General features: G+C 39.7%; 3 protein-coding genes across 6 annotated transcripts; 1 reads left to right on the plus strand and 2 right to left on the minus strand.

The window, feature by feature from the left end:
- Positions 1–1,059: 1,059 nt before the first annotated feature.
- On the plus strand, positions 1,060–4,072 carry LOC144667217 (uncharacterized). The gene has a single exon (XM_078528623.1). It carries the CDS (start codon positions 2,579–2,581, stop codon positions 4,070–4,072), a length of 1,494 nt encoding a protein of 497 aa, XP_078384749.1. The 5' UTR covers positions 1,060–2,578.
- Positions 4,073–9,850: 5,778 nt separating this feature from the next.
- On the minus strand, positions 9,851–11,088 carry LOC144628456 (5-hydroxytryptamine receptor 6-like). Its single transcript, XM_078486551.1, has one exon. The coding sequence runs from the start codon at positions 11,086–11,088 to the stop codon at positions 10,003–10,005; it is 1,086 nt and encodes a 361-aa protein (XP_078342677.1). The 3' UTR covers positions 9,851–10,002.
- Positions 11,089–13,727: 2,639 nt separating this feature from the next.
- Positions 13,728–27,267, minus strand: LOC144628216 (5-hydroxytryptamine receptor 6-like). 4 transcript variants are annotated; one of them, XM_078486280.1, is made up of 3 exons: positions 27,206–27,267; positions 18,505–18,637; positions 13,728–15,423 (listed from the first exon to the last, which is right to left on the minus strand). In XM_078486280.1, the coding sequence occupies exon 3, from the start codon at positions 15,385–15,387 to the stop codon at positions 14,302–14,304; it is 1,086 nt and encodes a 361-aa protein (XP_078342406.1). In that variant the 5' UTR covers positions 15,388–15,423; positions 18,505–18,637; positions 27,206–27,267; the 3' UTR covers positions 13,728–14,301. The 4 variants fall into 4 exon arrangements, with proteins under 4 accessions (XP_078342406.1, XP_078342407.1, XP_078342408.1 ...); XM_078486281.1 differs by lacking the exon at positions 27,206–27,267 and adding an exon at positions 19,543–19,580; XM_078486282.1 differs by lacking the exon at positions 27,206–27,267 and adding an exon at positions 19,017–19,089.
- Between the last annotated feature and the right edge of the window lie 663 nt (positions 27,268–27,930).

The raw sequence follows: 27,930 nt of genomic DNA on the forward strand, positions 1-27,930 counted from the left end.
AATAAAATATCGAGGGTCTTTATACTTTTTCGTAACACCCGCAGTTACTGGCGCAGTACACTGTAGTTCTAAGGTCTTTTAAGGTAGAAAATAGAAAGTACCGTCAGAAAAACGATGAGAAGATTCAACAAACTTGTTAAAGACAATGCTTAGCAGGTGAACCCCAACAAAAACCTAAGAGCGATGCTACTTCTTTCTCTCAAAATCAACAAAAAAAATAATAAAAAAACTTGTTTGCGATTGCGACACAAATTTTCCCTGAGACTTTCGTTGTCTTCTCAGTTCTGTAAAATGAATTGATCGTCAACATATGTATTTGAAAGAACTACAACAATCGCAAAGATACAGATCAGCTGAAAAATACCACCAATACAAGAACAAGGCCTAGTGCTAGTGCAAGCGACAAGATTGGTGTAGGTGGGTGCTTCGTATAACAGTAACAAACTTATCCTGAACGGGCTCTGCGGTCAGCGGGGGTTCGCTTTGGAGCAGTCCTCCCTTTCGGGAAGCGAATTCCCACGTAGACTCTGTGACCCCCTTCCGCGGTATGTTTATTTTTTGTCAGCGGTCAACCCATTTAAGTAATAACTAACTAGGCGTGAATGCACCGTGGTGAATGAGGCGCAAATCAAGTGAATCAGCTGCAATCCAGCGGTAAGAATCCCGCGCTTTTTAATATTCAATAAATATCAGTCACTTCCTTATCAGGACTCATTGATATCGTGGCTTTCTGACATCATGTCTACCGATTTTATTTCAACGCGTACGGCTTACCAAAGCAGCGATTCTCTTTCTTCAGAAAAGCACTCTACACTTGTTCAAAATGAAATTGAGTTTCTTCAGACAAACCTCTGCGAGGTACGCATCGACGGTGAATACGGCTACGGCTTTTTGGATGGGACGGAGGATCGAAAGGACGAGTTTATTGAACAATTCACAGCATTGAATTCTACCTGTTTTGTGCGCTCTACGACAGACGTAAAGGAAAGAGGAAAGGAAAGAGCTCAAAAATCATACGAAAATGGTAGGAATCATTTCTTTTACTTTTGTTATCGTTATTAAAATTAGTGAATTCCGCGAAGACAAGAGGAACGCTAAAGGTGACGCGTAACACAGAAGGAATCATCAATTTGCAGAGAGGTAATGGTCATGTCTTAAGGAGCAACTTGACCTTTTACCGGCTTTCATTTGAGAAGACTATTGCATTAATTACCGGAATGTGTTTTTTGCCTTGAGAGACTATATGTCTGCTTTGGGTCCCACAGAATCTATCCATATTTCCACGTGGGGAAATATTATTTCGTAATAGTTCAATAAAATTTAGCAGCGAAGTACTAGGTAAATGCTCAGCATGTGCGTTTGCGGATAATTACGCAATCAAAATTTTTACCGAAATGGATACGAAGGAATGCGAAATCATTGTAAGGTAAATAAACATACAAGCTCTTGGCTTTCAAGATTCAAAGACAATTTGTCTAAGATTGAGCCCGTTCATTTAATTGTTCGATAATTTTTGGTGCTCTTAAAAATGTATGTGCTCTTTTTTTTACTTTTTTGGTGAAATCCGTCAACTGAAGAAACGTCACTTTTTTTAAGTATCTGCGGATCTGAAAAGTAAATGTACTTAGCGAAACAAAATTGCTGCCGTCACTATTTTGGTTTTGTTATCGAAATTCACATACAAAAGAGAAAAACCAATCCACTGTTGACGGAATATTATGATGTAGAGGGAATCCTAGAAAAAATTGACCCTTAAGACCCATCGGAGTATTTAAGTGATTTTAAAATTTAAATAACAGAAAAATCGGAGTATATATTTATATATATATTTTAAACATTTTGTCTCAGTCTAATAAAAAATCTCACGTGTTTACGGAAGCTTTATTTTTTTCTTATTGCAGTACAACCCATGTTTGAGCAAAAGTCAGGAAACCTTCCTATAAGCTGTCTATCCCACCCATTCTCAGTAGTAAGCGTGGAAACAAGACATTGTCTACATGGACCAAAGGCGGTAAGGTTACACGGTTTGTAAAAACGTTTCTAAAACGTAGCGCTTTGTATTTTCGGGTCACTCTTTAAAACACAAATTGTGGCCCGGAGGCCACACCCTTCCCGTGCCCCTCACCCCTCGTAAAAGAAATCATTTGAGGAGCCGAAGCGAAATAAACTTTTCATACGTTTAATCTGAACAACTGCTTGCGGCTAGGAGAGGCCCGCGATACTTTGCAATGGAGGAAAAATATCACTTTATTGTCGCAAAATAGAAGAAGGGCAGACAGGTAACAAGAAAGGAAATCTAGACGCTTAATCCTCATGTTTTCCCTTTTGCCATTACGTATAGGATTCGCGTGGTGGTGGAAAAAAACAGAAAGCCCAAAACACCACAGGCCACGATTACATATCTGGATCCGGGGGATATATTAAAGTGCAAGGGACAAGAAAACTCGACTGCCCAGCCAGCTTGCAAGTTCGAGCTATACGACTGTACACTGCCTATACCTTAGAGGTTGAAGAGTGTTCGTCAAAGAAAGCTCTACGGAAGGCAAAGGCTGCAATTCTAAGGGAATTGAAAGATGACATGCAGACGGGAAAGCGCCTCAGTACGACAAATAGATTCTATTTCAAGCTGCCCCTTAGCATTGCACACAGAGTACATCCTGTTGGCGAGGCGGGTACAGTTGGGCACTCAACGCACCCCAAGATAGCCAGCAAAATCCGCGAGCTGGTTAGCGACAATATAACTAGCCCTGATGTCATACGTAAATGCCTGGAGCAATACGTCGAAAAAGAAATGTTTCCAGGTCACCAGAAGCCGAGGAAGTCGAATCGAAGGTATTTCCCTAGTCGCCAGGATTTGCGAAGTCATATTGCAAGAGCCATCAGCGCCAACAAGTACTGTGGCGATGACCAAGAATCTCTCAAGCGCAAAGTTAAGCAGTGGCGTCAGGATTCTCCGTCAACTCGATTCTACCTGAGGACAAGGGACGAAAAAGACGATGGAGGCGAAAGCAAGTTCTTGTTCGTCCACCAAGAAAACTGGCAGCAAGGGCTTCTGCTCAGGTACGGAAGTGACCTCGTACTTATGGACGCCACGTACAAGACCACGAAATACACGATTCCTTTGTTCTTCGTGTGTGTGCACACCAATGTTGGATACAAGGTGGTGGCCGAATTTCTGTGTCAAAACGAAGACAAAGAGTGCATCGCAGAAGCCCTAAGCATAATCAAGGGCTGGAATCCCACGTGGAAACCAAAATATTTTATGGTGGACTATTCGATGGCAGAAATAAATGCCATCGAAAGCGAGTTCCCAGACGTAGCAGTCTACATTTGTGATTTTCACCGTGAACAGGCGTGGCAGAGATGGGTCAAATCAGGAAAAAATGGGCTAACCTTGGGCGAACAAAAGTTGTTTCTAGAACTAATGCAAGCAGTCGCCCGTGCGAGGTCAGAGTCTTCGTATAAGAAGGCCGTTGAAGTCCTCAGAAAATCCAAGATCTACACGGGAAATGCCAGAGTCCAAGAATATTGCGAGAAGGTGTGGCTGGACTGTTCGGATCGTTGGGCACATGCATTTCGTGTTCAACAGGCCGTCAATATCGTAAACACAAACAACGGAATCGAAGCCCAGAACAAAGTATTCAAGTATACTTATCTACCGGGATCCCTAGATAAATCGGTCTTTGGAATCGTGGTGATGATCGTGGAGTCCTTTATTCCTGATTCTTGCCAGCATTACCTCGACACAAATCTTCAACTGAGTGGAGCCTATCGCGAATTCAATCGCGACATACCAGACTACCTTCATAATTGCCCCCCTCATTTTGTTAAACACTGTCTCAGGAGCAAGTTCGAAGCCGCTGAGTTTGGCGAAAACGATGTCAAATGTGTCAATTTGGAAAAGGGAGAATTCCTTGTACAAAGCAGTGCCAAAAGTTCTAAGATGTTCGCTGTCCAGTTATCAGAGCCAAGTTGCAAATGTGACAGCAGGCGTAAAACGCAGTTTCCTTGTAAACATATATTCGCTGTTTTCAACTTCTTTGACGAGTGGAACTTTGACAGCTTACCGTAGTCCTACAGAAACAGTGTCTTCATTACACTTGACACCGGACATTTCAATCAGTTCAATTCACAAACAACCTCAGAGCCGTGTACAGTGGACGAGGGCAATGACGGTTTTAGTGAAGACAGTGCGGAAATCCCAACCCCTTGCCCATCTTCTGAGGAAGATGAGGCAAATGCTGAGTCCAACACCAAGTCGTTCCTGCAGGAATGCATTGGCAACGTACAACCCAAGCCATCGAATACCACAAAACTTAGAAAGCGTCTCCAGGAAAGAAGAGATGTACTGCGATCAGCAACATTCACGGTAGACGATTCAGCTGTCCTTGAGAATGCTCTCACAATGGTGGATGCTGTGCTGAAGGAACTCCAACAAAGCGCATCTCACGAAAATGGTCTTCCTCTTCGACAGAGCCCTGAGAAAAAAAAACTTAAAATTACTCAGGTAGACTTCCACAAGGTCAAGCACAAGTCTCTACCCATACGCAGACGACACAACAAAAGGAGAAAGGACAGGGGTGTGGTTGTCTACGTGGGAAGAGATGAGGGCATATCCAACAAAGACAATGGAAATGGAAATGGAGGAGGTTGGTGTTGTTTATTATTTTTTTTTAAAAAGATTAAAGGAACTTATTATCCTGGTTTTTTAACATGCTTATCTTTGTTTGTACATGTTCTCTTTGCAGGTGGACTCAATATGCGATTTACCCATTGATGAGAATGTTGAGCCTTAACTCATTACCATTGTGGACAATAATGCGAATATTGGTACAGTTCAACAAGACAACTTTGCCGGCATCTCACCTAGGTATAGAGCCATTGTAGCCAGTTGTCAATAATAGTCATCACAAACCTTACATTTTAACTTTTAATCTGCAATACTTGACTTGACTTAAATCCTAGCCCTCCTCTGGGAGAATAGGGCCATTCATTATTAATCTGCCATAATAATTATCACAATAATAATAACATTAATAATTATTATTATTAATATTATCATTGTCATTATCATGATTAATATCATTATTATTATTATATAATTATTATTAATAATGCCGTATAATACTTACATTAATATTCATTCTTTGGATTAGTGACAGCTCCTTCAGGGCAGATGGATATTACGAGGTTCTTGGTATTGAAAGCTCGAAATGCTGACTGTCTCCTTAGTCGTGAAACTTCAACTCGTCTGGGAATGTTGCATGTTGCAGCCTCTGCTACCATGGACTTTTCACCAATATCTGGTGATTACCATTACCTTCTTGACAAGTTCCCTGCAGTGTTTAGCGGTGAAATTGGGAAACTGAAGGACTATCAACTCGAGCTCAGCATTGATCCAACTGTGCAGCCTGTATTGCAGAACTCTCGTCCAATAGCCACACACTACCGCAGTAGGGTAGAAGCTAAGCTTAAACAACTGGAAGAGCAAGACATCAATGAGCCCGTTACTGGTCCAACGCCTTGGGTGTCACCAGTGGTCATTGTCGATAAGCCAAATGGGGACATCAGACTGTGTGTGAATATGTCAAAACCCAATGAAGCTCTCCTTAGCCTGCGAGCACGCTCACCTTTATTGGCGCCACTCCCCGCCTTATCGCTGCGCTCGCCACTCGCGTGTGCCCCAAGGTATATTCGCGCGTGCCCCAACGTGAGCCTGCTCGCAGGCTAAGCTCTCCTTCGCACGCACCATCCATACCCAACATCTGAAGAAATTCTGCACGACTTGAATGGCTCGAAGTTCTTTTCCAAGATTGATTTAAAAGAGTGTTACCATCAAATTGAACTTGCAGAATCGTCTTGTCACCTGACAACATTCAAGACCCATGTTGGCCTCCGACGTTACAAACGCTTGCCATATGGAGCATGTGTGGGATCTGAAATATGTCAACATGTGATTGGTCAGGTCCTTGAGGGATGCCCTAATACCAGAAAGATGACATTCTGGTTCATGGCCCCACAAAAGAAGAACATGACAAATGTCTTGAGAGCACCTTTCTTCGCCTCCAGGACAAAAACCTTACAGTTAACCCACTAAAGTGTTTATTTGGGGTCACAGAACTGGACTACTATGGTTTCCACATTTCAGCACTCGGTGTGTCTCCTGACAAGAATCGCATCCAAGCAATCAAGCAAATGCAGCCACCCAACTCAGCTACTGAAGTAAGAAGCTTTCTAGGATTAGTCAACAAAGTAGCCCGTTTTGTTCCAAACCTAGCCGCTATGACAGAACCGATACGTCAGCTCACACATAAGAACTCTCCGTGGTCCTGGGGCCCGGAGCAATCTGAAGCCTTTGAGAAGTTGTGCAACTCAATTTCAAGCGACACTGTCCTAGCTCATTTTGACCCCTCCCTACCCACCCAAGTACGTCATGATGCCTGCAAAATTGGAATCAGTGGTGCGCTGACTCAGAAGCACCCTGATGGATCTATCAGACCGGTTACCTACGCAAGTCGTAGTTTGTCACCAGTAGAGCAACGTTACAGCCAAACAGAGCGAGAGGCCTTGTCTGCAGTATGGGCATGTGAGAGATTTCATTTTTACATCCATGGCAGTCAATTTGATTTAGTGGGTGATCACAAACCTCTGGAAGTTCTCCTCAATGGGCGTGGTAATGCCTCTCCACGAATTGAACGCTGGCGACTAAGGCTCCAAAATTACAGTCCCCGAATTGTTTTCCAGCCAGGCATCCAAAATGCTGTTGACATCCTTTCACGTAAACCTGTTCCAGCTGACACAACCCGGGACCCTGCAGAGGATTACATAAACTCCCTTATTGTAGATTCTCTTCCGCCTGCAATCTCTCTTCAAGAGTTGCTTCTTGCTTAGGAATCTGACCCCACTCTCAGTCATCAATGAGTGTCTTGACACTGACAACTGGGAAAAGGCACCAAAGCCCTTTCAGCTTTTAAAAGAAGAACTTTCTCAGAAGCGAGGCCTTGTTCTGAGAAACAATCGCATTGTAATTCCTGAAATTATGCGCCCTCGCATTCTTCAGCTAGCACATGAGGGGCATCAAGGCATCACCAAAGTAAAACAGGACCTCCGGCAAAGAGTTTGGAGGCCTGGTATGGATTTAGAAGCTGAGCGCTATGTACGTGAATGCCTTGGATGCCAAATTGTAGGACCAAAGCCTCCCCCTGAACCTCTCAGAATGACAGATCCACCTCGACAAGTGTGGCACACAATACATGTTGACTACTGTGGTCCATTTCCGTTCGGGGAGTATCTCTTTGTTGCGGTTGATGAAACCTTAAAGTATCCTGAAGTCCACATCACACACTCAAGTTCAGCAGCTACAGCAATTAAACACCTCACTCAAATGTTCGCAACAGATGGGATACCTGAAGTCATTACCTCAGACAACGTCCCGTTTGGATCAAGTGAGTTTGCAGCATGGTGTCAACAGATGGGGATCAAGCACCGCAAGATCACCCCTCTTTGGCCCGCTGCCAATGCTCAGGTTGAGCGATTTAATGAAACACTAGAAAAGATCATTAGAATCTCAAATGTGGAAGGGAAGAACTGGCGCTCTGAACTGTTTGTCTTTTTAATGAATTACAGAAATACTCCACATTCTTCTACCGGTGTGTCACCTGCCTCTCTCATGATGAACCGTCACATCAGAACCAAGATTCCACAACTGGATCTCTCTCGGCCCCCAAAAGTGCTCCAAACGGCATGCGCTAATGACAATCAGCGAAAGTAAAAGGCAAAGGAATACATGGACAAACGTCACAAGGCCACTCCTTCCAACATCTGCCAGGGGGACCAAGTACTGCTACTTCAACAACGCGCGATCAAGCTAACAACGAGATATGATCCACGACCTTTTACAGTCGTCAGTAAAAAGGGAGTTAGTGTTGAACTTGCCAGGGGACAGGCACGATTATTCCGAAATGTGTCCATGGTCAAGAAAGTAAACAAGGCAACTATGAACACTGGACAGCCCAGAAATCCTTCCAGTGAAGACCACACCCCTAGTTATTTGAACATTAGAGCACAGGACACTGTTATTTAAATGATTATGTTGTAAACTAGGTACTTATTACTCTGTGCTAGGCTGGACTCAGGTTGTTAAACATTTCTTGTTCATTGTTGTTGTTCTATTTCACAACCCCTGTTATCACATTGTTAGGAAAAGGGGGATATTGTATCTACGCTTTGCGTACCTATAAGGTTAGTGCGCATGAGTGGGAGAGCATGTGCTCGACATCATCGCGGAATTAAATATGCCAGTTGTGTTGCTCAAAAGGTTGTTGTTTATTCGTTGAGAATACAATACGTTTTTGTCGAAATATTTTGGCGTATCGTCCTCACTGATGCGAGGGTGTGGATGGGGTTTATTTGATAGCGGAATTGTCAGCTGAGATCTGAAATATGCACTATTTTCTAAAAGCTAAGAAATAGGCTTCAATTTAATCTGATAACTGATAAAGCCTCCCTTTTCTAAAACTTTTTAACTATAAAGCCTCCCTTTTCGCCGTCCATACTGCATGATACGATAGGGTTCCGTTTACAAATGCTTCCACTCTGAGCGGCATTTTCAAATGTTTGCGTTTCCGAGATCCTTCTTTTAATCAATGGCCTGAGCCAAGCTGTTATGTACGGATGGCAGACAACAAAGACATCCTAATCATACGGTAAAATTCCCCGCTTATAACCCTCCCCACTTTTAATCCCCGCTTATATCCCCCTCCCCACTTATAACCCTCACCCAGGGTTTATAAGCGGAGTTTTATGGTAGATTACTCTATATGTCCATCGCGACATTTATTGAAAAATAATTAAAAATTATTCACCGAAGTGGAGGTAAATATCCACCACATTCACCGACACTGAGGTGAATCATTGTCACGGATATTTTCCCGCGGATATTACCTGTTTGAAGAAGTGAACAGTTTTCCAAGAGCAAATCTCGAGGAAAATTGTGATCATCGAGGAACAGATTATGTCTAAGACTTTTTGCTTACTTTTGAAGCCAAATGGAGTTTTTGTGAAGGGAAACAGACGAGTAAAGCTTCAAATGACTTGTATCTCCTTCGAATAAGCGTGCAAAAGCACATAGCAGGACAATTTACACTACTTCTATGTAGATAGAACTCCTACAATGTTCCACGTACATAACATACAGATACACGCATTTTACATCTTTCTTTGCAAAAGAAATACATTATACAACCGCAACACAACTAGCAAACAGAAAAAACGGATAACAAGCAAAATAAGTTCTTGAGTCAGCAATCCTATGATCAAGCCAGCTAGCAGTTCCTTATTTGTTATAAGATTAATTTCTGTGGTTGAGATTCTCTACGTGCAAACTGTTGGATGGATCAATGACCGGCATTAGCAGCCTGCAGGGAATTCCGCTGACAGCAGTAAGTGACGCTTCATCTTCTTCATCACGGCTTTTTCAAGATTGATAACTTAAGGCATCATCCCAAACCAACCCGAGTAGAAGTCGACGAGTATTACGTATTGCACTCCATCCCAATTTAACATGTATTCGTTCACAGGGGAATATGGGAGGTCTGGGGGTGGGTGAATAAAGAGGGTTTCTTTCTGCTGCTCGGGTTTAACACTGGTGAAAGCTGGCACTCAAAATGGAGTTCTAGCATCGCCGTAAAGTGCAATATACAAAAAAAGAGGACATTCGTAAACTTCCCGCATCATTGGTTTAAAACTTTAAGCTAAGTCGTACCAAAAACAGCCAAGATTTAAACAGCCGTGATCTAGGTGAAGGAAAATTTTGCCATATGAATGTATTTACGGTAGGTGTCCCCCGCGACCTTAATAACACAATATTTTATCGTTTCTAGACTAAGGAAATAGTAAAGGGACTATAGAGGTTGGACTTATATGGATAATTTGACAGTGCTTTGTTTTTGTTGATTTTCTTTAATTTGTATTCTCTCTTTAACACTGTTTTAAGCATGGCGATCAAGAAAGCTGAACTTGCTCCTCTGAAACAGTATACGATGCTTCAAGTCCAATGTCGTCGGAATTGACGCGATTCCAAGAAACCAATAATATCAAGTTCTTGTCAAGTGAAACCGGCCGTGTTATGTCATGCGTACGCCTAAGAGAAAGAGATAGGCTGCGTAATCGCTCGGGTGTCTTGGTAAAGTTGCCAAGAAGAGTCTTTAAGGCAAGACAGAAGTCACGTTTGAAGAACGTGTAGAGCAAAGGGTTTGTTATGGATGTCATGTAACGAACAATGGCAAATACTTCGAAAGCTTTCAACATAGATGCAGGAAAACCTGACGACTGATACTGTTTGACGTAAGAAATTAACATGATGGTAAAATATGGCAACCAGCAAATCGCAAACATCGTCGCCATGATTGCAAAAATTACTATACACTTTCGATCATTATTTTTTTTGGCTTGGAATCTTAATCTGGTATTATCATTTTGAATCTTAGGTCTTTGACGTTTGGAAATAACTCTGAACATAACTGTGAACGCATAAACAATAAACCCATACGGCGCAAAAAATACTATGAAAAGGGAAACGGAGGCATGAATAATGTACCAAAGAAGGCGTGAGCTGCTTTCTTCCCAAGCGACAGGAATGATAGCTATAAACGCAGATATCATCCAAATTCCCGCCAAAATTTTATACACCGTCTTCTTGGTAACCAGGTGGTGTCTAAGTGGTTTGGTTATTGCTAAGTACTTCTCCGCAGTTATGATGAGTATGTGATAGCCAGCAGAGACCGCCATGAGGGTGTGTAGGACGTACATCCAATACCCAAAGTTTTTTGACATGGCTTGTGGTACAATTTGGAAAGAAAATACTATGAAGTATGGAATGTTGATGGCTCCTGTCAAAAAGTCGCAAATCGCCAAACCAAACAACAGGTAATTGGATGATGTACGAAGGCTTTTTCTTCTGTAAAACATGACGAACACGAGTCCGTTGGTAACAATTATGGCTATGGCGATTGGAAGAAGTTTGCTCAACGATTGCATGCCAGCGTTAGGTTGTTGGGGTGAAATTGAAACTGAACTGTTATTAATCATGTTTTCTATTTTTTCAGGAGCTTCTTTGATGAAAATCTAAAAAAGGAAAAAAATAAAGCATATTAAGATGTGCACTTCCAAGCAAGCCAAGTTGGTAGAGAACCGGGAAATTGAGTTTCTTGTAGCGGCGCTCCCAGCAGCCCGAAGTTCCGCAGAGCAGAGCCCCATACCCATAGAAAGTTAACAGACCCATGCTTTTGGTTTTTCATGGCTCATCATGGCTAGCAGCATGGTTCGCGAGCGTGTGCGCCTCAGCGACGACGACGACGTCGCCCCAACATGGCGGTCATACTCCAGCCGATGATGGTTTACACTGGATTGCGGGCTCAAGTGCTATATTTTTTCTGTTATCGGTCAGTAAATTCGGATTTTCGAAAAGGGGGAAGTAAATAACCGGGGAGCTCCGCTTTTAGGCTTGGTAATCTACTTAATAAATCTGTTCCTAGGACGCTCAAAGGCGCGACAAAAACAGTTGGCACTGCCTTGAAACTTTAATTTCCAGCTCAGTAATACAAAGTAGTAATACAATTCAAATGGATTAAATAATAACTAGTTGTACCTATCGGTAAGTGCCAACGAGCGAAATACTCATGTTTGTTCATAAGAACAGATATTGAATGGTTTTTGATAGAACTATATTTGAAATGACCAAAATATGGTAAATTGTATTTTAGGTAATATGCGAAAAAAGTGCTATTTCTCTGGTGTTCATAAATGACACAGGCTTGATAGCCTGCGTAGCAGGCGCCGTAGTTTCCAGCGCGCGTATTCTCGCGATCGCGCACTCTTTTAAACACACTAAAAAACGCACACAGATGTCTGCTACGCAGGCTACGCCGGGTTTGACAGATTGATAACTCTTGACAAATCTTTAAATTCTTTTCAACTTTAAAATGTTTTGTAAATACAACACGCGATGGTTAAAATGTTTCAAGAACTTCTTATAAATCAAATCCCAAAATCAAAACTGCTAAGATGCTTTTTTAAAAATAATTTTCAGTAATCAAAGACAGTAATGCACGGGTCAGATTTCAATCTCGCATGCGAAGTGTCATGTTCAGTTACGCAAAACTTGAAAAATTTGAACAGAAAACAAAACTTGAACGGTCAAGGATTATTTGGAGACAAAATTTTTATTCAAGTTAACATTACATTTGGCGTTAGAAGCAAAAAACGTTTGACTTTCTTGTGTGTATGACATGCAGTAATTTTAGTGAGCGTCGCTTTGTATTGATGTTATTCCTACGCGGAGCGAAAATGCGTGCCAAATAAAATATAAACGGTATTTGATTTGGAATGAATCATCGGTCAAACAATTACTATAAACACAATAAACACTAAAAGGAAGCATTTACCCGACTTCAGCATTCTCATAAGTCAAGAAAACTCTATTTGAAGTCAACAGTCCGCTTTTGATTTTCATGTCTCTCTTCGATCGTAAATCAAAGGATTCCAAAGTCGAAAGATTATTTCATCGCTTTAAAGATCTTGATGTTCGTTTTTTCGGCGGTCGAATATTCTGTAGGGTATTCACTTTCGATTTATAATTCCCTAAAGGTGTATTTATCGGTAAAGGGATGAATGACCACATTGAAAATTTTAACAGCGAGCCGCGTGGACGCCATTTTGGTCATTTGCTCTCTAGCTAGGAGTGAGAGACTGGGAACCAGTTGAGAAGAAATAGGCTTCAATTTAATCTGATAACTGATAAAGCCTCCCTTTTCTAAAACTTTTTAACTATAAAGCCTCCCTTTTCGCCGTCCATACTGCATGATACGATAGGGTTCCGTTTACAAATGCTTCCACTCTGAGCGGCATTTTCAAATGTTTGCGTTTCCGAGATCCTTCTTTTAATCAATGGCCTGAGCCAAGCTGTTATGTACGGATGGCAGACAACAAAGACATCCTAATCATACGGTAAAATTCCCCGCTTATAACCCTCCCCACTTTTAATCCCCGCTTATATCCCCCTCCCCACTTATAACCCTCACCCAGGGTTTATAAGCGGAGTTTTATGGTAGATTACTCTATATGTCCATCGCGACATTTATTGAAAAATAATTAAAAATTATTCACCGAAGTGGAGGTAAATATCCACCACATTCACCGACACTGAGGTGAATCATTGTCACGGATATTTTCCCGCGGATATTACCTGTTTGAAGAAGTGAACAGTTTTCCAAGAGCAAATCTCGAGGAAAATTGTGATCATCGAGGAACAGATTATGTCTAAGACTTTTTGCTTACTTTTGAAGCCAAATGGAGTTTTTGTGAAGGGAAACAGACGAGTAAAGCTTCAAATGACTTGTATCTCCTTCGAATAAGCGTGCAAAAGCACATAGCAGGACAATTTACACTACTTCTATGTAGATAGAACTCCTACAATGTTCCACGTACATAACATACAGATACACGCATTTTACATCTTTCTTTGCAAAAGAAATACATTATACAACCGCAACACAACTAGCAAACAGAAAAAACGGATAACAAGCAAAATAAGTTCTTGAGTCAGCAATCCTATGATCAAGCCAGCTAGCAGTTCCTTATTTGTTATAAGATTAATTTCTGTGGTTGAGATTCTCTACGTGCAAACTGTTGGATGGATCAATGACCGGCATTAGCAGCCTGCAGGGAATTCCGCTGACAGCAGTAAGTGACGCTTCATCTTCTTCATCACGGCTTTTTCAAGATTGATAACTTAAGGCATCATCCCAAACCAACCCGAGTAGAAGTCGACGAGTATTACGTATTGCACTCCATCCCAATTTAACATGTATTCGTTCACAGGGGAATATGGGAGGTCTGGGGGTGGGTGAATAAAGAGGGTTTCTTTCTGCTGCTCGGGTTTAACACTGGTGAAAGCTGGCACTCAAAATGGAGTTCTAGCATCGCCGTAAAGTGCAATATACAAAAAAGAGGACATTCGTAAACTTCCCGCATCATTGGTTTAAAACTTTAAGCTAAGTCGTACCAAAAACAGCCAAGATTTAAACAGCCGTGATCTAGGTGAAGGAAAATTTTGCCATATGAATGTATTTACGGTAGGTGTCCCCCGCGACCTTAATAACACAATATTTTATCGTTTCTAGACTAAGGAAATAGTAAAGGGACTATAGAGGTTGGACTTATATGGATAATTTGACAGTGCTTTGTTTTTGTTGATTTTCTTTAATTTGTATTCTCTCTTTAACACTGTTTTAAGCATGGCGATCAAGAAAGCTGAACTTGCTCCTCTGAAACAGTATACGATGCTTCAAGTCCAATGTCGTCGGAATTGACGCGATTCCAAGAAACCAATAATATCAAGTTCTTGTCAAGTGAAACCGGCCGTGTTATGTCATGCGTACGCCTAAGAGAAAGAGATAGGCTGCGTAATCGCTCGGGTGTCTTGGTAAAGTTGCCAAGAAGAGTCTTTAAGGCAAGACAGAAGTCACGTTTGAAGAACGTGTAGAGCAAAGGGTTTGTTATGGATGTCATGTAACGAACAATGGCAAATACTTCGAAAGCTTTCAACATAGATGCAGGAAAACCTGACGACTGATACTGTTTGACGTAAGAAATTAACATGATGGTAAAATATGGCAACCAGCAAATCGCAAACATCGTCGCCATGATTGCAAAAATTACTATACACTTTCGATCATTATTTTTTTTGGCTTGGAATCTTAATCTGGTATTATCATTTTGAATCTTAGGTCTTTGACGTTTGGAAATAACTCTGAACATAACTGTGAACGCATAAACAATAAACCCATACGGCGCAAAAAATACTATGAAAAGGGAAACGGAGGCATGAATAATGTACCAAAGAAGGCGTGAGCTGCTTTCTTCCCAAGCGACAGGAATGATAGCTATAAACGCAGATATCATCCAAATTCCCGCCAAAATTTTATACACCGTCTTCTTGGTAACCAGGTGGTGTCTAAGTGGTTTGGTTATTGCTAAGTACTTCTCCGCAGTTATGATGAGTATGTGATAGCCAGCAGAGACCGCCATGAGGGTGTGTAGGACGTACATCCAATACCCAAAGTTTTTTGACATGGCTTGTGGTACAATTTGGAAAGAAAATACTATGAAGTATGGAATGTTGATGGCTCCTGTCAAAAAGTCGCAAATCGCCAAACCAAACAACAGGTAATTGGATGATGTACGAAGGCTTTTTCTTCTGTAAAACATGACGAACACGAGTCCGTTGGTAACAATTATGGCTATGGCGATTGGAAGAAGTTTGCTCAACGATTGCATGCCAGCGTTAGGTTGTTGGGGTGAAATTGAAACTGAACTGTTATTAATCATGTTTTCTATTTTTTCAGGAGCTTCTTTGATGAAAATCTAAAAAAGGAAAAAAATAAAGCATATTAAGATGTGCACTTCCAAGCAAGCCAAGTTGGTAGAGAACCGGGAAATTGAGTTTCTTGTAGCGGCGCTCCCAGCAGCCCGAAGTTCCGCAGAGCAGAGCCCCATACCCATAGAAAGTTAACAGACCCATGCTTTTGGTTTTTCATGGCTCATCATGGCTAGCAGCATGGTTCGCGAGCGTGTGCGCCTCAGCGACGACGACGACGTCGCCCCAACATGGCGGTCATACTCCAGCCGATGATGGTTTACACTGGATTGCGGGCTCAAGTGCTATATTTTTTCTGTTATCGGTCAGTAAATTCGGATTTTCGAAAAGGGGGAAGTAAATAACCGGGGAGCTCCGCTTTTAGGCTTGGTAATCTACTTAATAAATCTGTTCCTAGGACGCTCAAAGGCGCGACAAAAACAGTTGGCACTGCCTTGAAACTTTAATTTCCAGCTCAGTAATACAAAGTAGTAATACAATTCAAATGGATTAAATAATAACTAGTTGTACCTATCGGTAAGTGCCAACGAGCGAAATACTCATGTTTGTTCATAAGAACAGATATTGAATGGTTTTTGATAGAACTATATTTGAAATGACCAAAATATGGTAAATTGTATTTTAGGTAATATGCGAAAAAAGTGCTATTTCTCTGGTGTTCATAAATGACACAGGCTTGATAGCCTGCGTAGCAGGCGCCGTAGTTTCCAGCGCGCGTATTCTCGCGATCGCGCACTCTTTTAAACACACTAAAAAACGCACACAGATGTCTGCTACGCAGGCTACGCCGGGTTTGACAGATTGATAACTCTTGACAAATCTTTAAATTCTTTTCAACTTTAAAATGTTTTGTAAATACAACACGCGATGGTTAAAATGTTTCAAGAACTTCTTATAAATCAAATCCCAAAATCAAAACTGCTAAGATGCTTTTTTAAAAATAATTTTCAGTAATCAAAGACAGTAATGCACGGGTCAGATTTCAATCTCGCATGCGAAGTGTCATGTTCAGTTACGCAAAACTTGAAAAATTTGAACAGAAAACAAAACTTGAACGGTCAAGGATTATTTGGAGACAAAATTTTTATTCAAGTTAACATTACATTTGGCGTTAGAAGCAAAAAACGTTTGACTTTCTTGTGTGTATGACATGCAGTAATTTTAGTGAGCGTCGCTTTGTATTGATGTTATTCCTACGCGGAGCGAAAATGCGTGCCAAATAAAATATAAACGGTATTTGATTTGGAATGAATCATCGGTCAAACAATTACTATAAACACAATAAACACTAAAAGGAAGCATTTACCCGACTTCAGCATTCTCATAAGTCAAGAAAACTCTATTTGAAGTCAACAGTCCGCTTTTGATTTTCATGTCTCTCTTCGATCGTAAATCAAAGGATTCCAAAGTCGAAAGATTATTTCATCGCTTTAAAGATCTTGATGTTCGTTTTTTCGGCGGTCGAATATTCTGTAGGGTATTCACTTTCGATTTATAATTCCCTAAAGGTGTATTTATCGGTAAAGGGATGAATGACCACATTGAAAATTTTAACAGCGAGCCGCGTGGACGCCATTTTGGTCATTTGCTCTCTAGCTAGGAGTGAGAGACTGGGAACCAGTTGAGAAGATCAATACAACCCAAATATGGGGTTTACTTATACCCAAATATGGTCAAAAAAAGTCCCTTACGCAGAACTTAAGATTTTCTCTGCGTATACACTCATACGCACACGGCTCTATGATTCTGCCGCCTCGACAGCCTCGCCTCTTGGCTCGGCTGTCTCGTTGGCAATAATGTTCTAAAGAGGGCTGACAACAAAATTGATGTAATATTATATTGTCTATTATCGCCGACTCTAAGAAGCAGTATATGTCCCTTCACCCTTAGTGCAAACCTAGTGAGTCACCTTTGTTTCGATGTTATTAACACAGATAACTTCTATCCAATTGTTAGTTGCTGTATTTCTCGTTGTCTTATCAAGCAATTCAATGCCAATTTTCAAGTTGCCTTTTGCCCCAATTATTTGAATGGAAAGGAGCGTGCAGGTGAAAAATGGTCTCTCACAAAGACAGGAGAAAAAGATTACTCAGAAATGTGTGATATGAATATTGAGACTTTGATTTCAAGCTCAGGAATGCAACGAACGCAATATGCAGAATCGTTTTTTGGGGCTATTACCAAAATATTTTGAAAACGTTCGATTTTGGGCAACTTTAGCGCTTCGGCTACACGCTACACCGATTTTGCTAAAGAGTGAAAAGAGGTAAATCTGATTCCAGGAAAATGAACATTACAAATCCTTCATTGGCTGCGATCTTGTTAAAAAAGGGACTGACACTAATTGTGTCAGTCGAGAGATTTCCATCGGTCAAGACTTTAGACAGTTTTAAATGAAATTCACGAGAAACTTCTGCTCTTGTGTTCTAAAGTTAGACACGTCTTTTTTTAATTTATCTGTCAAAGAATTAAATCAATTTTAAAGGAGCTACGTCACGGCAAGTTTTTTCAAGTTTGCTGCTCATAATCCGTCTTAATCTTTGTCAGTCGAAACAATCCTTGTAAATTTTCGGGTCTTTATTGCTCCGTTGGTGTTTTCTATCATAGAAAACTACTATTGTGAGGTTTTCTTCAATTTGAAACTTGTCAGAAAAATGACTTAAAATATACCGTGAAAAAATGAGAAACTCCTGCTCTGTGTGCTTAGTTCAGAGTCATGTAGTTCTTAATTGGTCGAATTTAAAACACCGTTTTTATTGCGAAACTAAAGTGCCCGAGAACTCCTGCTTTGTGTACCTAAGTTAGTCACTTTGTTTTCAATTGGTCGAGACATTAAAAAAGAGGTTATAAACCTTTTTAAAATACCAGAGAAACTCCTGCTCTGTGTACCTAGGTTACTCACGTCGTTTTCGATTGGTCGAGAAATTAAAATACCCGAGAAACCCCTGCTACTCCTCGCGTCGGTCCTTAGACGAAATGACGAAATTCGACAACGACACTTGCTTCGAAATTGAGACATACGTCCTTTCATACAGGGCCCTTATATTTTACAAACATCATGATCTTACCTTGATCGTCTTGAACAAGTTTCAGCAGCTTCTTTCAACCAGAAAAGCCGGCTTCTGTGAATTATACTTGAGATCCGTTTATTCGGTGTTAAACTGTTAAGATATACCAAGTCTGTCTTTCTTTGTTAACTGCCTGAGAAAACAGAAAATAATCTATGCATGAGAATATTTGAAAGTTATATCAGGTATGCTTACCTGTCAGCTGCGACGACTAGAAAAACTGTGTCTATGTACAGTGGATTAAAAAAACATTTACAGTGGAATCCAATGTCTCGAACCTTCAATGGAAACGACTTTGAATCGAGTTATCGGGATGCTCGAGAAACTGCGATTCAACTATAATTTCATTTTAGAATCAGCTGGTACGAAAATAAACAAACTAAACAGGTTTCGTCTTTGCAGACGTGGGTGGCTATCGTTTGCCTCAACGTACTTCCTCAATATTACCCTGCAATTTTTGAAAACGAGCATTCGCTTCGAGGTAGGTGTGAATGTGTATCGCGATAACTCACCGAGCGTTAAGCAGGAAGACGTTTACTGATTCGGCGCTCAAATCGAAAATTTCAGGTATCTTCTCGATGTTCAGAATGTTAAAGGCTTTGATTCTGAAGTCCAATAGGACTTCAGAATCAATGCAGGCTCAATTGACTGAAGCACTTTTCATGTTGCGTCTATTGATATTTAAATTTAAAAACGTCGATCGTGACAATTAAATACATATTGTGTATAATAACTCTGCATTCGGTGAAGTGCCAGATTCATTAGTTTGACATTTTCTGTAAGCTAATTGATTTTGCTTGATAGATCTTAAGAAGCGCACGTTTCACCTGCTGTGATAATGATTTTTCTCGCTTTTAACAGTAAAAACTGCGTCATGATTTTTTTAGCTACTCGCTTCCCGTATTGATGTTTTCTTTTTTCTTTTCCGATTTAAAGCTTCGTAACGGGGATTTTTTGGTCTAAACTACTCTGAAATTAGTGGTAGGAAACTTAACTCATGGAAAACATTATCTTTGAACATCAAAAGGAAGATATTACCTTAATTTGAGGACAGAAATCAAGCTACCGCTATAAATATCGATTTATTTTGAAGTTGCACGTTAGCAACACGAAAAGTTAAGCCTTAACTTTTCAAGTTGCAACCCATTTCCATCCGTGACATCCGCTCTAATATAGTGCTCTAATATAGTATTTTTTAACAAAAATGGGACCATTACTTTTAGGTTTCCTACGACACAAATAAATTTTGGCTGTTCAAAAATCTGTTAAAAAACGTGTTAAAGCCTCTTTAATTCGCAAAACAGTTCATTTTTAATTGAAGAAAATCAAGATGTTCACCGTAACATCTCCAGTAAGCTCTGAAAGTCTAAATCAAGAGACCTGCTGTTCATAAAACTGCAGGCTTAGCTGTTTATACATCTCGTGCTTAGCTGTTTATACATCTCATGCTTAGCTGTTTATACATCTCATGCTTGGCTGTTTATACTCCATCACATGCTTAGCTGTTTATACATCTCATGCTTAGCTGTTCATACATCTCATGCTTAGCTGTTCATACATCTCATGCTTAGCTGTTCATACATCTCATGCTTAGCTGTTCATACATCTCATGCTCAGCTGTTGATACATCTCATGCTTAGCTGTTCATACACCTCATGCTTAGCTATTCATACACCTCATGCTTTGCTGTTTATACCTCTCATGCTTAGCTATTCATACACCTCATGCTTTGCTGTTTATACCTCTCATGCTTGGCTGTTTATACACCTCATGCTTAGCTGTTTATACATCTCATGCTTAGCTATTTGTACATCTCATGCTTGGCTGTTAATTACACCTCATGCTTAGCTGTTTATACATCTCATGCTTAGCTGTTTATACACCTCATGCTTAGCAGTTTATACATCTCATGTGTGGCTGTTTATACACCTCATGCTTAGCTGTTTATACATCTCATGCTTAGCTATTTGTACATCGCATGCTTGGCTGTTAATACACCTCATTCTTAGCTGTTTATACATCTCATGCTTAGCTGTTCATACATCTCATGCTTAGCTGTTTATACTCCATCACATGCTTAGCTGTTCATACATCTCATGCTTAGTGTGTTCATACATCTCATGCTTAGCTGTTTATACATCTCTGTTCTCATGCTTAGCTGTTTATACATCTCATGCTTAGTGTGTTCATACACCTCATGCTTAGCTGTTTATACATCTCATGCTTAGCTGTTTATAATCTCATGCTTAGCTGTTAATACATCTCATGCTTAGCTGTTTATACATCTCATGCTTAGTTGTTTATACATCTCATGCTTAGCTGTTTATACATCTCATGCTTAGCTGTTTATACACCTCATGCTTAGCTGTTTATACATCTCACGCTTAGTTGTTTATACATCTCATGCTTAGCTGTTTATACACCTCATGCTTAGCTGTTCGTAGACCTCATGCCGGTTCACGTGGTACAGTACTATTCAGGTAACAAGGGCTCACATATACAAGTTATTTTGCAGCTAATGATCTAAAAGCGTGTTTTTACATGAAAAAGGAAAGTATATCTATCAGATAAATAAAATATTTAAATCAGTCAAAAGGCTGCTGGATATCATTTTGCATTACTGGAAATCTCCAGTCTACATTATCTAGTCAATAGCTTGCGATAGTATGACTTGCAACATTGTCTATTCAATAACTTTAAGGTGAACGGAGATGCATTAAATTTTTCTTAGCAGGTAATATCTGCACAGGATGAGCTTTTTCCTGTAGATAAAATACATTGTCTATCTCGCTCACTCAGTTTAAAAAATTATTCTGTTTGTTCCCTGTGGCGCTTGAAATACTGCCCACGGTCCGTCTCCTGCATGTCTGTTGATATTACTTAACAGCAGACCGCTTTGATCAGTTATCCAACACCAATCAATCAAGTTCCGTAAGTCATTTAACGCTATTAGCTGTTTGGTTAAAAAAAAAAACTCTCCAACATTTCCCTCTGTGGAGTCCTGGGACTAGTAGAGTCGTCACGTGACAAGAAGGCCGTGTACGATCGAGTTAGTTGAGTTTTTGCCATGTGTGTGTTGTAACTCGGAGTTTACACACTGTTTTCTGTATTAAATACACCACACCCTCTACAGATATTGAAGATGAATTTGAATGTCATTCTTATCTAATGATTAAATCTGAAAGAAAGTAGTCATCGCAACGTAAAAGTTAAGACTTAAAACTAAATACTCGCTAAACAAATCACACAAAATGTACAAACACTGAGAACTTTGGAACACCGTATTTGTAATTTCATGCACAGTGAGAAGCGTTCTTTTGAAAGGCTATTCTTAGCTTATGAGCCAACTGAAATGTCTCTGAAGTATACAACTCTGAATAGAATTGAACTGAGGCAGTATAATCATTATTTGCAAATGCGACAAAAGAAAAACTGTAATCTTGGTAAACAGAGAAATATTTGGCACAGATCGAGGCGCGATTTGCGCGCCGTGAGAATTGTAAATTCCCAAAAAGAAAAACACTGGTACGCAGAGTATCCGAAGTTAAATCTGCTTGGGTATTTGTAAAATTACAAGAGACCTTTCTTGCAGCGAAACTCATAATTTATAAGTAACAAGAAGCTTGAGAAGCTTAAAATCGGGCGCTTAATAATTAGCTATCTGTTTTGACTTGAAAGGCAGGGTACAGTACAGTAAAAATCACTGGAAAAACAGTCACTTAAACCTATTCAGGAAGGGGGGTGGGGGGGGGGGCTTTTGAGGCCCGCGCTGACTTTGGATGCTTATAACTTTTTCAAGATTCAACCAAACGCTGCCACACTTTGCGCGTTTATCTAAAATTTATCTCGCAATAATTTGGTAGGATTAGTTATTGTGCCAGTAACTTGAAATCACCATGGCAACGTCATTTTGACAGGCTTGTTTTCCTAAATTTGAATTTTTCGTGTTTCTATTTAATAATGAAAATCTGGAATGTTTTCAAGATTGCATTATTACTTATGACATAATGGTCTCAATTTATAAAAATATATTTCGCACAATACAAATAAACGATTGAACTAGACGTCTAGAAAATATAAATTTGTAACACTTAGCAAAGTGCAGCCTTTTCGCAATACTTAATAAAGGCGGGGTTTTAACCTGAAGACCAATTTTTCCAACGCTTTAGGTGGCTGACGCATTTCAGTATTTTCCAGCCCTTACACTTAAATGAAACAGTATACAACTCCTAATCAGGTAACTACTTTTGTCAAGAAAATGATCACAACTTATTGACCAATGATTAGGTATTTGTTTCATACCATTACTGTAATAGCAACTGGTGAAGAATAGTAGTACTAACCCAAAGTATAAGGGCTGGAAAACGCTGAAAACCATTTTAGCCGTGTTTCAAGGAATCCAAAAAAGCTTTACTTATCCCATATATATTTGTTTTGCAGTATTTTGTTAATTTTTGGACGATTTTGGGGGATGTCTGGGAGGCGATAGTTTTTCTCAAAAGATTAGTAAAATTTAGACAAATAAGAAATATTGGAGATTTAATGTGATTTTAAAATTTGAATTTGAAGTTAAAAATTGGTGGACGGACACCAAACAGTCTCCTGACAACCCGGAGTGCTCTTGCGAGGGGGTCAACTGTTTGGAGGTGTTTCCATTCTTTTCTTCAATCCCTTCTTTAAATCTCTTAAAGTTCCATTCAATTCAGGTAGAACCCCACCTTAGTTTTGTTCTTGTGAGAAAACAACAGAAGTCTTGAAAAGGTTGCGTGATATAACCAAGCATGGATTTTAATTCTCCCTCTCTTTCCATCTCCTTAGCCTTTCACCCCCACCTGTCCCTCCCTTTCTACTCTCATTCAATTTAATGTTTGTTTACATTTCCTAACCAATTCAGTATCGTACTAATCTGTGCCAAGCAATCAGATAATAACAGAAATTTGCCTTAATTTTGATCTCCCAATAAGTTCACAATGGTTTGTTCCCAAAACGTTTTTTACTGTACAGAGGGTCTGTATATTGACCTTTATACCATGCCATAGAAAATACAGCCAATCAAAATACAGGAAAGCCGTTGTATATTCGACGGTATTCAACCCAACCTTCCCATCGTGCGCTGCGATTGTATTTTCGACGAAATTTAGTAAGCGTATTTTCTATGGTATGGTATAAAATAGTTACACAACACTTTCTCGTTGTATACTATGGAATATCCCACGAGTCACTTGTATTTTCTCGGTATACACACTCGCCTAAAGGCTCGTGTGTATACCGAGAAAATACAAGTGACTCGTGGGATATTCCATAGTATACCACTCGAAAGCGTTGCATAACTAGTATGTAACTTGTATACCGTATTGAAAAATTCAGAACGAACCGACTTCTGCCCGCTACCATGATATCATGTTGAAAAATTAGCTCGTTCGAAACCGTAGCAAAATCGTTAGAGACAGACAAGATACAGCCGTTTTATACTGGCAGTCTTTGAAAATCCTGATTTTCGTCAAAATGAGCCAAAATAAAGTTTTAAAATTTCCTTTATCAATATGGTTCTTATCTTTTTATTCAATTCTATGAACTGCTCTTATGCAGTACTGTCCACAAAGATTTCAATTTCCTCAAAGTTTCGGGACAAATGGATACAAAATATTTCGTGCAGAATGTAATTTGATTAAGCGAATGTTTTCACGTCTATAAATACTTCAAGCAGTGAATGAAAAACCGTTTTGTTTTCATCGATGAGAACCACTTTCAAATAGTTTTAAATGCATGAAAAATAACAATCAGATCAGAATACAATAATTATTAATGTAAGGTCTCGCTATTATGTCTCGGCAGAGATACTTCTTTTTTGCAAGTTCAAATGTATGCAAATTTCGTGTGAAATGTAATTCGATTCCATTGTCTTGTTTACAAACTCTTTCTTAAGAAAGTTGTATTTTCGTGAATAAAACCCATTGGCCTGTTTTGTTTTCCTGATCATGTTTGTCTGTGATTTTTACAAAACATGTGGTCTTTTTTTTCGGAACTTTAAGTTGTACAAAAATTCCTATTTTGAACACAGATGTAACTTCCGGAATTTTCATCTAAAATTCAATTGGTATTTAATTATAATTATTCGAAGTTTTCATTTTCAAGTCATCTTTTCATTCGATAGCTTTACTGATCTCGTAAAAAATTCCATTCAAGTTCACAACAATACTGTACATTGCCAATGTTTTGCTGACGTCTTGAGAAGTGTCTTACTAACGTCACTAGTCAAATCTAAAATATATCCAGGCCAAACCAAGTTGTGCAAACATTCTACTCTTTGTGACAGGCGACTTTGACGCCCAACTGTGCGGAAATGAAAATCGACATACTTCTTGCTAAATATATACAAAATAGTTTTAAAGTGGAGTCCGCCTCAAAAAAATGTACCGCCAGATCACACTGCTATTTGTAGAAACCAGCAAAGCGTCTAGTTTCAAAGTTTCCTACAAAAACATTGCGTGACATGAATGACGTTACCCCTTTTATTTACAAAAATAGCTTCAACTTGTCAAAGCAACTACAGTTTCACAATGGTGATTATTAGTACTTTACCCCTTAAGCTTTTTTCTCTGTGCTCCCGCCGAAGCAAAGAAGAGAACCAGGTTGCAGATTAGCCCAAAAGTCTACCCAGTGTTCCTACAACGATTTACTGTCAAAACTGAAATGAAACCGATTGGCCCAGGCTATCCCCGTCATTTTTAGCCGACAGGAGACTATCGTCTAGGACGACCAAAGGGTAAACTATAAATCGGCCACGCCCGATTAAAAACGGGCAAAATTTCACTTCATTTAGTATTGGCATGACATGGCTAATCCAAACGCAACCAAGGTCAATAAAATTCAATGGGTTTAATAAAGCAAAAGTTCGAATGAATATGTTGGGCTAATTTTAAGTCTTTTCCCCAATTTTTAAAGTTCACATTCGGGTGTCTGGAAAACCCGAATAGCGAATAGTGCGAATAGTGACGAATAGTCGCGAATAGTGACGAATTTGAGACATTCCTTGGACCTTGGTACTAGAAAAGTTATAAATGATAAACAGAATTTTTTATGTTTTATACCGTTTAAAAAGCGTATGCATAAGATTATTGTGTTTTCTGTTTTCTGTGTTTTCTGTTTTCTTTCCGGTAATCGACAGCCCCAGGCAGAGTACAGAAAAGAAAAGGGAATAAAATTAATGCAAGCAAGTGTTGCGTGACAAGCCTAAATAACGGCTGCGATAGAGAGGACTTTGGCGTTGTTGTTTTTATAACACAACTTCTATTGTCTTTTCACATCGATAAACTAATTGCAGAACACTTTTCTCTCATTTTTATTTTATTGTTTTGCTCATAGAACGTGCCTCGGATCGCGATTCATGAGAATGAAATGTGAGTAAATACAGTTTATGGTCGGACGGCATTGAGATATACATGTAGGCTTAATAAATAGATCAATAAAACTAAAAAAGTGATTTATATAGTTACATCTTGACTTGCACCCTCTTTTAGAGTGAGCGGGCAAGCATATAATATATAACTTGCTTGAACTTCTAGATTGCTCTGTGCATGTGGCAGTAAATTTTGTAGAAACCCTGTAGGCTTATTCATGGCGCCTATTTACGACTATTCGTCACTATTCGCGACTATTCAACGACTATTCGTGACTAATCAAGGACTATTCGTCACTATTCGTGACTATTCGCGACTATTCGTCACTATTCGCGACTATTCGTCACTATTCACGACTATTCGTCACTGTTCGCGACTATTCGCACTACCGTATTTACTCGAATAAGCGCCGCGGCGCTTATTAAATTTTTCGCGCCTCAAGTGCGGCGCTTATTTAAAACTTGGACGCCACAAAGAATCTTATCTTTTACAGTAATCGGAAAGAGCGTCTTTTGATTGTCAGTATTCGTCTCTTGTTGAGACAGAAGTGGCGCTAGCTGCCCTGGCAAAGTTTGCGGCGTTCACGACATTTATAGAACTACTACACAACATCGCTCTTGATGAAAAGAAATGTTCAAGCTTGTTTAAGTATTGCTTTGTAGTGCCATTTTTAGTTAAACGAAATTCATCAAAAAAGCGCCGCATCGGACTCCGGCGCTTATTCGGGGGCGGCGCTTATTAACTTTTTTGTCCTAAATGCGGCGCTTATTCGAGGGCGGCGCTTATTCGGGGGCGGCGCTTATTCGAGTAAATACGGTATTCGTACTATTCGCTATTCGCTGTTCGGGTTTTCCAGAAACCCTTCACATTCTGCCAACTTAAGATTACCTGCAAGATTCTTTTCGTGATTAAAATCGAGAGTTTTAGCTGTCATTGAAATCACGCATTTTTTAAAATTGTCTATAACTAATAAATTAAACGTTACGCTCAACCGCACGAAAAACGGCAAAAACACTAGTGCCAGGTTCAATTTTCTCATCAAATTTATTTACGGTAAAAATTTAAAACCATAAAATTTAATGGAAATGATTAAACAGCGGATTACCACAGAAACAGTAGTGTAGCTTTTGCCATACCTCATTTTGAACAACATGGATCACTTAACTCCGAAAAATGCCTGCCGAACTGTTTTTGATAAAATTGGGCAGCAAAAGAGATGCAATTTCAAATCACCGCTCTGCTCTTCAACGGTCGTGTGTCAAAACAAGTAAAAACAAATAAAACAAAATCTGCAGTTTTACCTGAAAGTCAACCAATCCTACGATTAAACCAACTGATGATGAAGACGTCTTCTATATTTGCGTGAGACAAACTAAATTGATGGAGGCTTGCTAACTTGTTATAAACTAGAGCAATTTGCAATATAGTCCATCTGCTTCAGTTTGCTATTAATCCTTGTTAATAGCACTAAGCGACTCTAGTCTGACGCCGTTTTGGCTGCCTCAGGCATATCCTACTAATGATAATAATTGCAATCGAAATATTACTTTGTAATTCGCTATTCACTTTCTTGTTAACGCTAATTTCTTAATCCCTATTCACTAGTCATTCTACATCGCGATAACGTGAGAAATATATACATCGGCGATAAGTCTCAGCAGAATCTCGTCTAAAGAAAAGAAAACCTCAGTTCTAGAACAAGCATTAGATTTTAAGATTTTATTGTACATCGTAGTTTGGTCAGATAATTCTCCACAATAAATCATCTCTATTCTCGGCTGCTTGTCTTTCTCTTTTTTCCAACATCCAAGCAAACAGTCAAGTTAATGAAAAGCTGCACCTGCAGAGTTCGTTTCATATTCTGATTCGTTTAACTCAATGCAAATCGATGAAGAGTTTTTAACGCAGAAGTCTTCCACACCACACGAAATTACGTTTGTAGTTTGCTAGTTGGCGCTACATATAAAACAGCCTCTTGCGCAAGTGGTAGTCTCAGGGCATTGTCGGCTTCTCATAAAACACACTA

Source organism: Oculina patagonica, chromosome 10 (genome assembly GCF_052425735.1).
Source record: "Oculina patagonica isolate OP01 chromosome 10, crgOcupat, whole genome shotgun sequence".
Classification (NCBI taxonomy): Eukaryota; Metazoa; Cnidaria; class Anthozoa; order Scleractinia; family Oculinidae; genus Oculina; species Oculina patagonica.

What these genes read in the sequence shown, in the direction of transcription:
- LOC144667217 (XM_078528623.1), top strand. Translation starts at nt 2,579, where the DNA reads ATGCAGACGGGAAAGCGCCTCAGTACGACAAATAGATTCTATTTCAAG.
- LOC144628456 (XM_078486551.1), bottom strand. Translation starts at nt 11,088, where the DNA reads ATGATTAATAACAGTTCAGTTTCAATTTCACCCCAACAACCTAACGCT.
- LOC144628216 (XM_078486280.1), bottom strand. Translation starts at nt 15,387, where the DNA reads ATGATTAATAACAGTTCAGTTTCAATTTCACCCCAACAACCTAACGCT.